At 43.7% G+C, this 10,934-nt stretch overlaps 1 protein-coding gene across 6 annotated transcripts in view; it reads left to right on the top strand.

Moving 5' to 3' along the window:
* MAST2 (microtubule associated serine/threonine kinase 2) overlaps positions 1–10,474 on the top strand; it is a 197,758-nt gene extending 187,284 nt beyond the window's left edge. For all 6 annotated transcript variants that reach the window (XM_054834056.1, XM_054834051.1, XM_054834052.1 and 3 more), the window contains 5 exons: positions 213–439; positions 1,936–2,058; positions 3,107–3,243; positions 3,472–3,659; positions 4,360–10,474. In XM_054834056.1, the coding sequence (XP_054690031.1) occupies positions 213–439; positions 1,936–2,058; positions 3,107–3,243; positions 3,472–3,659; positions 4,360–6,437 (2,753 nt within the window). In that variant the 3' untranslated portion in view covers positions 6,438–10,474. The remainder of the gene's footprint in view (positions 1–212; positions 440–1,935; positions 2,059–3,106; positions 3,244–3,471; positions 3,660–4,359) is intronic.
* Positions 10,475–10,934: the final 460 nt, after the last annotated feature.

Raw genomic sequence — 10,934 nt, forward strand, 5'->3', positions numbered from 1 at the left:
CCTACCTCCAAGTGGGCTTTTTGAAAACTGCTGATTTTCCTACTTCAGAGCATGAAGCAGTTGAAGCTGCTGGCAAAGCCCAGCTCTGGTGAAGTCCACCAGCTTTAAGAGCATTGGGAGAGATGGTTTCCTAGCTGTTCTCTAACAAGAATTTTCTCTCTTTTGGAGGCCTGGTTTCCTAATTTTTGCCCACCTTTGTGTCATCACTGTAGATCACCACACGTGTTCTCCATTGGCCAGTCCAATGTCACCTCATTCTCTATCCTCCAACCCATCTTCGAGGGACTCCTCACCCAGCCGCGACTTTTCTCCTGCTATTGCAAACCTGAAACCACCAATCATCATCCATCGGGCTGGAAAGAAATATGGTTTCACTCTCCGTGCCATTCGCGTCTATATGGGTGACAGTGATATCTACACTGTGCATCACATGGTCTGGGTATGTCTCTGCTTTTCTCAAAAGAGTACCCTTGGGGCCAGAAGTGCGTCTAGCCAGGATTGTGGGATTTAACTTTATAAATTGTATTTTGCTACCCTGTTTTCTCTCTCCTTATTTGGACCCAAAGTTATCTTTCTGGGGTGGGGGAAACCCTCTAAAAATAGATAAATTACAGCACTTTGGGTTGTACCTGTAGCAGTTTTCAAACCCATCACAGAACCACAACAACCTTTCTTTCCTTCTTTCTTCCCTGGCTACACGAATCCACCTTCTTTCACCTGTAGCACATACTTTAAAGCAAGTTTTTGTGTACATACCCTCTTTCTCTCTATTGGGGTTGTTGCATGAGGGCCAGTCATAGCTAATTTATTCAGACCTGTGTTAGCGATTATACCTTGCTTCAGATCAGTTCAGTCTGCTGGGGTTTTCCAAGCAGTCGCTTGGAATTGATTACAAGCCTTAAAGTATCACCACTGCTATGCTGATTGCCTGGGGATTTAGCTCTTGGCTTAGTTGCTTGTTATGCTAAAAGGTCTGGTTTCCATGTCTGTATCTCTTCCTTCCCATTACTTCTGGTACTTGATCTCCATTTTCCTTTTTTTTTAATGCATATGACTTCTAGGAATGATCCGTTCCCCAAAGCAGTGTTGCTTGAATTGTGTAGTTAGGGAGAATGGAGTCAGGGCAAAGGTGATTCATTCTTTTCCTTGTATCTCTGTGTTTATTAGACAATTTGGACTTCATATGCTTTGGTCATTATTTAACACTCATTCTTACCTACAAAAATAATCTGAAGCTGCATTTTTCCCTTGCTCCTCTCTGCTTTCCTTGAAAAACGCTGAGTTTACCAAGATACTGATTTGTAGTCTTTTCTGGCTAGAGGGAGAGTTGCCTGATTCTCAAGCGTATCTGTCTCCTCGCTGTAAAGGAGACTTACCTTTCTGAACAGTGATGGGGAAAGGCAAAGTGTTCATGGGGGGAAAGATCTGATGTTGGATAGGTTAATAAAGGATGGAAAGTGGAAAAAGAAACTCTGTTTGGGATGAGATGCAATATAGGCACCCTAAACACATGGCCCAGAGTCTTATTTAAAAGTCTGTATGTGGGAGGATGCTGGATTTAGGATGGCAAAGGAATTGAAAAAAAACTGAATGCTTGTCTGGAAATCAAGAGTATCTAGTTAACATTCCCGAGTGCTGAAAATTTTTGGACGTGTGTTAAGCCTTTTGCTTTGGGAGGAACTGGTCTCTTGATCAGCTTAACCACCCTGGCTGGCTGCCTTGGATCAGGAGAAGACTGGCAAGGTGCTGGGGGAGGAATGGAAGAGCGCAGATTTTTGTGCTTGGCTGAGCCAGTCAGTGGTTTTCTTTCACCCTCCTTTGAAGCAGCTGATGCTGGCTGCAGTAAGAGATGAGATGGATGGGCTTTGAGTCTGATCTGGCCAGCGATCTTGTACATTCCTCTTCTCAAATCAGTCATCCCCTTCTCGTTGCCAGCACGTGGAGGAAGGTGGTCCAGCAAACGAAGCAGGTCTGCGTGAAGGAGATCTGATAACCCATGTCAACGGGGAGCCGGTCCATGGACTGGTGCACACAGAAGTGGTGGAGCTGATTCTGAAGGTAGGGACTCGGCACTGTTACATTTTGGAAAATAGGTGACATGGAAAATATGAGGCAGCTTGTTTAAAACGCTGTAGGTATCTAATTGGTGTTGTCTGAAACACAAGTATGTACACAGCACCCAGCCCTTGTTTTGCAAAAGCTCGTTGCTGCAGCTTGTTCCCTAAATCTCCAAAATTTCTGCATGTAATTTAAGCTGAACTCAGATATTTTGTGTGAGATATAAGAACCTGTCAGATACATTTTTATCACCAGTAGAGACAAAGGTTAATAAGATTTAAGTATACCTTTCCTCAAACATCACTTTAAGAAACAAATACCATAACATTTTTCCAAATTACTTTTATTTTTTGCCTTTAGGCTGTGCTAATGTTATTAGCTCTTAATACTGCTTTCTCAAGGATTATTCCTAGTGCTATTTAAAAGCAGCTTTGTAATGGTTGGTCTTAAAATTATCCAGTTAAATGACTTGCATTTTGATGCCTCCTCTGAGCTGAATCCATTTACAGAAATAAAACCCAAAGTTTTGGACCATTCCAAGAGACAGAAATCTTTGGGACTGCAAATAGAGGAGCAATCAGGATTTTTAAAAATTTTTTTTTTTAAATGAGTGAGACAAGCCGTGCTCTGTGTTCCAGTTTCATCATGATAGATGCCTGATATGCTCATATCTGCCATCAGTCAGAGCACTGGGAATAGGATTGGTGACAGAATATTACTTTGTTCAAGTTTCCAAGTATTACAAGTATTAAATTGAGGCAGTTGGGATCTCAATGGGAGAGGTCAGATGCTGTATTCTCCCAGCTCTGGGAAGCTCTACCTACCAGCTGGGGCCTGAGCTAATCATTTGTGAAAGCCTGACTAAAAAGGACGCTCTCTCAGCAATTCCTTAATAAATGATAGGTGAAAATGCAAAGGGGAAAATGGAGTTTGACAAAGGATTACAAAATGGCGGGCAGCAATAAACTAGCAGCCTAACTGCCTAGCCTGCAGATCTGCTTCAAATAGCCACATTTTAAGCAGCGTCTCTGCATCTTGTTTCTGACAGAGTGGAAATAAAGTGTCCATCTCCACCACGCCATTTGAGAACACGTCTATCAAAGTTGGGCCAGCTCGAAAGGCCAGCTACAAATCCAAGATGGCTCGTAGGAACAAGAAGAGCAAAACTAAGGATGGTCAGGAAAGGTTCGTTTTGATGTTTCTCTGTGAACATTCAATGGTAACCAAGATACTGTAAGAGAAATCTTGTGAAAGCCATTTGCTGATAATGTGTATCAGCAGGTACATCCTTTAGTTCTTCTTGTCTTTTTGTTTTCTTTTTCTCTTTAACTGCTATAAAATTGTCAGAAATATGCCAATAAAGATAAATAAATCACTTGGGGTTGACAGCAATTTTTGAATGCTCTTCCACAGTAAGAAGAAGAGTTCTTTGTTGAGGAAGATCACTAAACAAGCCTCACTACTTCACACCAGCCGGAGTTTATCTTCACTAAACCGTTCTCTGTCTTCTGGAGAAAGTGTGCCTGGCTCTCCAACTCACAACCTGTCTCCTCGGTCACCAACACAGAGTTACAGATCCACTCCCGAGTCTGTACACTCAGGTAAAAAAACAAAAGAAACTAAACAAAAACCTGACAAAAATCCACACAAGCAGAAAAAAGCTTGGAGAAGATTTTTGCTTATTGATTATTTTTTGAAGTAAAATACACAGCAGCAGGTAGTAGATCTGTTTGTGAAGTAAAATGACAGCTGTGATGTCGATTATCTTAGGGATAGATGTATTCTCATTCATTGATTCACTTAAAAATGAAAATCCATACAGCCTTTTAAGAATGCATTTGCTGTACTACAGCATCCTTTCACTTTGTTGCACATCTGCATTGTAAGTTGCAATGTTTTTGTAGCAGTTTGACACATTTTCTATGTTAGTTCAGAGAAAAGGAATTGAAACAGTGTGGGAATGTCATATTTGAAAATTGAATCAGCTGATGGAACAAAGAGATTTGCATCCTGAGAACAGCAATGAGACATGTGGTTTATCTGCTTGGAGGTTTTTTTCAGAAAAAACGTTCTGATAGCAGAATGTTTCTTGCTATGTTCTGGTGTTGTGTGACAATGATGTGAATTTTCTGTCAGAAGCCATGCAATATTACCTTGTAATATTACTGCAGTGCTCTTGGTAACGTCTTGACATTTTGTCTTGACTTTGCATGTCTTATTTTCAATAACTTGTTTTCATGGCCAAATATATATTAATCTTCTTAGTCTCTCTTCTTTTTTTTTTTTCCCCTCTCTTTTAAGTTGGTGGCAATTCTTCCCAGAGCAGCTCTCCCAGTTCCAGTGTTCCCAATTCTCCAGCCAGCTCTGGACACATCCGACCCAGCTCTCTGCATGGACTAGCACCAAAACTTCAAAGGCAGTACAGATCTCCAAGGCGTAAATCTGCGGGAAACATCCCTCTGTCACCACTAGCTCACACTCCGTCACCAACCCCACAGTCCACATCACCGCAGCGCTCCCCATCTCCTTTACCAGGACACTCAGTTGGCAGCTCCAGTATTATTCAGTCTTTCCCAGTAAAACTACACTCCTCTCCACCGCTGGTGAGACAAATTTCTCGCCCCAAAAGTGCTGAGCCCCCTAGGTCTCCTTTGCTAAAGAGAGTGCAGTCGGCCGAGAAACTGGCTGCCTCGCTGTCCTCTTCTGAGAAGAAGCTGACTTCCTCACGTAAGCATAGCTTGGATATCTCTCACTCCGAATTTAAGAAGGAGATGCTACAGAGGGATCCCAGTCTCCAGAGCTTACAAGAATCTGCGAATGAAACAACAGGTGGCAAACTTGGGCTAGCGGAAAAAGGGATGTTGCAGAAGCCGGGTTCACGGAAGTTGGGTGCTATTCGACAGGACAGGGTGGAGAGGAGGGAGTCTCTGCAGAAGCAAGAGGCTATCCGAGAAGTAGATTCTTCCGAAGATGAAACGGATGATGGTTCAGAAGATAGTCAAGATGGGAGAAGACTGGACAAGCCCCGTGAAAGTGGAGACCAAGGCTCAGATTCTTTTAATGAGGATAATAAGTTTTCATCTAAATTGGAAAGCAAGGATAGTATTGAAGATGATGCCTTTCTACCTGAAGATCCAAAAGGTCCAGAAGATCTGCAGAAGGGAACTAATCAACAAGACAAGCCTGTTTCAGTGCCGCTGCAAATCAGTGTGCGCCCTTCCCCATCAGAGGTCCTCCCGAGAACTTCTCCAGAAAAGTTAGCTAATTTAGAAAAGGCATTCCTAAGATCAGAAACAACTGCAAAGGAACACAAATTGCCAGAAAACAAAACTTTTGAGTGTTTTGGTCCAAAAGACAAGTCTTCTGAAGCAATCAAAGACCTAGGGGGCACTACAAGTACTCAAAAACCAATAGATCGCACAGAACATATACAGTACCCATCTATCAAACTCCTGGAACTTGAACAAGTTGACTCTTCAGGGGCCTCCTGTGGTAAGCTTGACCTGAAAGACCCTCTGCTAACAGAAACCAGTCAGAAAAAACAGGATTCCAGACCTCTGCTGTCACTTCCTTCGTGGTGCATGGCAAGCGTGAGCACTCCTCTTTCGGCAAGCGCCGCGGATTGCACTGAGAAAGATCTCAACGAGATGCTTCAGCCTGCAGAACAACACAGCACCTCATTTCTGTCTCCTGGAAGCGTGAGCAAAGTGTCCCAAAAAAGTCCTGGTACTGAAAAGCAACCCAGCTCATCTCAGGCAGAGTGTGCTTCAACTGCCAGCAAAACGAGCCCAGCAGGACCCGTATCCTCCACGCTCCTCGTCCCCGGTGCTATTGAAAGAGCTCTCTCCGTGTCTCAGTTAGTGCCGCTGGCTCAGAGCGTGTTAGGCCCTTTGAAGCTCAGTATGTCTGGTTCCGGAGAGGTGGAAAAGAGAAAGGATTTCCCCCATTTGGGTGCCTCCTGTAAAGAAGAGAGAGATTCGAAACAAAAAAGGCAGGAAACTTCACAAGCAGGAGTGTGTCAAGAGAAAGCCAAACTATCTAGCACAGACGGTCTGACGACAAGGAGTGTATCCTGCACGGAGTCATTAAGCTCAGCAAAGCCCTGGGAGGCAATGTGTCCCATGGCAGCAAAAAAGGAGGCAACGTTTTGCAGTGCTAAAGCATCTGAAGTGTTGGGCAGTAGCTGCAAAATCACTCCATCAAAAGAGCTGTCTCAGGCTCTTGGACAAGCAGCTCTGAGAGCCTCTCCTCTGCCAGATGGCAGCACGAGGCCCTGTAAAGAAGGGACTCTCGCGCAAGCAAAAAGCAAAGAGGTTGGAAGTCAGTTAAAAATACAAGACTTTCCCCTGTCACATGACGGTGCTGTAAAGAAAACATAGCAGCATCCCTGGTACAGGTGGACTGGAGCATTCTACATTCAAAATAGAGACTGCATGTTTGAATTTTGTAATATACACTAATATAAAATAGAACTTGTGTACATCTATTTTTGGGAGGGTTTTTTTCATACTGTTTTTTGTGTTTTTTCATCCTTGCTATTCTATTTTTGTACACAGTAATGCTTGCCGTTTGAGGTCTCTTTAGAACAGGGTATCTTTAAAGCAGGGCTTAAGAAACAGTTTGTTGATTTTTTTAATTTTTTTTTCTCCCAGACCTTTTATTTTGCCTGAGTTTAGTGCCTGTTGTGCTCTTCCCTCTAATCCTACATTTATTTGAGATCCCCAAAATTCTGAGTACAAAAAAGGCAGCTTACTTTAAAATCTCTGCTTTTCAACCTTCTCTTTGAAATGCCATTGAAATTCACAAATTCCCAGTGGTTTCTTTGAATTTACAATCTGGTGTCCTTTGACAAGGAAAAGAAAATACTCTCTTGTCCGCAAGTTATTCTGGAACTAGAAACCCTCTTTGGTGCAAGTAAGGCCCCTTCATCACCGTGTGCGCGTCCTTAGAGGATACAGAGGCAAGGGGCTTGGCTGGAGGGGTCGGACAGAGATCCCTGTCTTCTCTTTAAACCAAGTAAAAGTATTTTTCAATGGAATTATCAGAAAGAGAAATCTCCAATCCGTAAGCTGGTTCTTCTGAGATTGTTTTTACTTATCCTTTATGGGACACATAGCAACTTTTCCCTCTGTTTTTAAAATTTTAATGATGTTTTATCTTCCTTTCTCTGGCTTCAATTCATAACTTGCCCTGCCTTAGAATAAATGACCCCAGGAAAGGGGGGCCTTGTAGGTTGATTTTAAAGTAGAGAAATTTGTAGTCGCGTGTTCTCCAGTATGTCTCGGGTGAAGTTATCTCAGTGATAAATGACCTTTGGAGACTTTTCCTTCTCTTGGTGAGTCTAAATAGGTAGGGATTTTAAGGTGTTCCTTAACATTTCTGAATTGGGGCTTGGGAAACTTGCTGAGTTTTCTGAATCTGCCCGTTTTAAAAACAAAACCTACGAAGAGTTCTGACTCCTCGAGTTCTGTGGACAAGCTGCAAGCAGACTTCAAAACACATGTGAGATTTTAAGATTTCAGCTTCGATAGCTAGATCATTTCCACTGCTGAGATCACTTTCCATTAAAAATTACTCTTCGCTCTTAGGTTTAGACATTGCTTTGCTTTAAGTGTGACTGACTCTGGATAACAGTGCTCTCTGCTGAGGATTAGATCAATAATAATACACCAATAAATGTGTCGAGTGGTGATACCTATAGCACTGTAAGACATTTCTTCATCCAATTAAAGGTTCCTCTCAATGAACACTCCCGTCATTTGTCCCAGATTGTGCTCAGCTTTTACTCTAGTCTTGTCTGAGTGTATCTCCCTGCGGATCACCCGCAAGGTTCTAGTGTCCTGCTCACTGGCTTACTCTGTTAGAAGCAGAATGACCGTGCAACAGTATTTCAAGCTAAAACCTGCCTCTGTTGGTCTGATTTCATTACACCGCCACCTTCTTCATTGTCTCGGCCTTTTCCGGACTTGAAGTTTTGATTCTCTTCCCCTAAATGCAAATCTGTTTTTATATAGGAATATATTTTCTCCATTTCTTTCAACTTGATTTCAGCTCAATCCACAAATCACAAAAATCTCTGGAATCTTGCCCTGCTTCTTTCTCTATAACCATTGTTTTCCCCCCATTATATACTTGATTTTGGCTGCTTGGATTTCATTTCTGGACCAAGTTTTGGGTTGGTTTGAGGGGGTTTTTTTTGTTTGGGTTTGTGTTTTGTTTTTTTTTTAACATGTTTAAATGAATGTTTACTCCGTGTGTCTGTGTGAACATGTATGGTGTTGTTAATACACTAACCAAAGCCTCGATGCTCCCAGATAACACGTTAATAAATCTTGCTGTGACGGTATCGAGAGCAGAGCCTGCTGCGCTGTCTCTTTGCTCTTTTTCCTGGAGTTCATAGGCTACTCGTATACACTTGGTTTGCAATTATAAACCGCAATATTTCCATTGCCTTGTCAGGGTCCTGGGTACCTCCAGCCTCTCAAAGCACTCTTGTTGATGGGCATCATTCTGTGCCGATTTGGGGCAATAGCAAGTAAGGAAGAGACTTGGCAGGATCTGGTACTTATCTGGCTGGTTTTCTCCCTGATGGGTTGATCTACTAAAAAATTGCTGAGAAACAAGGTCTGATTGGCAGTACATTATACGATAAAGTGGACAGGAAGAGTGAAAAATTGATTCAGCATCCTGAGTCTGTGGTAATTACAAAGACAAGCCTCAAGCTTATCTCCTGAGAGCACCTAACCTTGGCAAGATGGAAGTCGCTGTGTAAATTAAGTAGTGAGCCCAGAGTTGCATGAGGACCTGGCCGTTCCCTGGGTGGCAGGTCCCTGTTTCCTTCTCCTTGCGGTAACGCAGCTTATTCCCCGGGCATCCACAAAGGGCTCTGCGTTTAAAAAACTTCAGGGGAAAAACCAGCCTCTCTCTTAGGAGAGAGAGGGCTTTGTAACCTGCCTCATCCCACACGGGCTGGGGTGGGACCCCTGAAGGTACCAGCTGTATGAGCCGCTGTCTCCCTCCCTTTGCAGCGGGGGGTTCCAGCGCTGAGTGGCAGAGTTATCCTGTCTTGCACATAAAAAAAAAAAAAAAAAAAAAGAGTCAAAAACCTTCCTATGTCACAGCTTTTGCTGCTTTTTCCTGAATTGGCCAAAGAAGAGGTGAGGTATGTGTTTAGTCACCTCTTTTGTAGCTACGGTACGGAAAGTGATCAGTGCAATTTAAAAACCTCTGTTTTTTCGGAAGCCAAAGCCAAGCAGCGTTACCAGGAGAGCATCCTAGTGCAGCCCCGTATCCCCTGCTCCTGGGCAGTCCTGCAGTTTCCCTTGGTGTGCCAGGTGCCCCATCGTCCTGGTTCCACCTTCTGTCAAATTTAAATGGTGCACCTTAGCAAAAATATTTGGGGAAAAAACCCTTTTTCTTTAACAATGTGATAATAAACCAGGTAGATACACCAAGACTTATTCCTTGCTCTGCTAAGAATTGCTTAAATACTTTCTCAGATCAGCTTGCAAAATGAACGAGATGTTGGAACAGCTGTGTGGGAAGAGCGAGAGTGCGTTTCCCAGCACAGGATGGGACCCGCGGTACCCGAGCGAAGCATTCAGCAAGCCGAGAACTCGGCCTCCATAGATAACCCCGAGTCAGACAGGCGGGAGGTAGAAGTGGTGTGCGTGTGGTGAATGAGCCGTGCATATAACCATCCAAATCCGCTGCTGTCCCGCTTCATTTCCCTGTTTCCTTCTGTCGGCTTGGATGCGTCTCCTGCTCCTCGTCCGTTTTGGGATGACGGCATCAGAGCTGGTTCCAGCCTTCGCAGCTCCTCTCTGCTTCTGCATCCAGCCGACGCATTCCTGCCCCGTGCCTCTTTTCAGTGTTATTTTTCCCTTTGTCTCTTACTGTTGCAAACTAAGAGAAATGGAGGATATTTATTGTAAATATTAGACTTTAGCATTGTAACGGCCACTCCTGGGTCCGAATGTCAGAGGCCTCTGGCTGCTAATATACTAAAGAGCGCTTGCCGGGGAAGGGGTAGGAGTGACCAGTGGTTTTGGTTGCCACACTTGCATTAAGGTGTGATTTGGAGTATTTTAATTTGAGTTGTTTGTTTTTTTTTTTCTTCCGAAGAGGGGAGGATAAAGTCTTTCTCTGGTTTTCTCTTACTGGATGTGAAGGATAATTCTGTACTTCTAGTAGAAGATTTGACAGAAGTGTGTGTTTACGTTGTGTTCGATTACCATATCCAGGTGGCTGTGAGAGCACCTCCTGAGCTGGGCTCTGCCAAGCCGTGTCACTCAGCACTTAGCTAGATAAGAGAAAGTGTGGAATTTCTGTGTTTTTAGAAACTTGAACAATTGCCACATAATAGCGGTGCAATAATTTTTATTCATGTTGTACCTGCATGTTGATGTTCAAATCCTCCTCCAAAATAAATAATTTTTTTTTTTTTTTTTTTTACATAAAACCAGACTCGCGTGTGTTTCTTGTTCGGTCTCCCCTTGCCCTCCCGCAGCGCCGGGGTGGCTGTGCTGTCAGCCCTGGCGGCTTGGCGGGGTAGAAAATAGAGTGTCTGGGTATCGGACGTATCAGAGTAAATCTGCCAGGCTGTGTGGGATTTTCTGCTCCATGAGCCAGATGTGTGGATGAGCCAAAGCTTTCCACTCTGAAACCCACGCCCAGAATTTATCATCCTCCACCAAGAGTCCCTTAAGTCTACAGCGTCCTGCGTCCCTGCTAATGCCGGGTCCTAATGGTCGGTCCTTACTAAAGGGGTATAAAGGTCTGAGATGTGAGACTTTGCTGAGCGACAGAAGCAAACAGCGAGGCCAGGAGAGGATGGGACTGGCCACCAGCAAATGCAGCAGCTGCTGGGTGTGCGA

Source organism: Grus americana, chromosome 8, assembly GCF_028858705.1.
Source record: "Grus americana isolate bGruAme1 chromosome 8, bGruAme1.mat, whole genome shotgun sequence".
NCBI lineage: Eukaryota > Metazoa > Chordata > Aves > Gruiformes > Gruidae > Grus > Grus americana.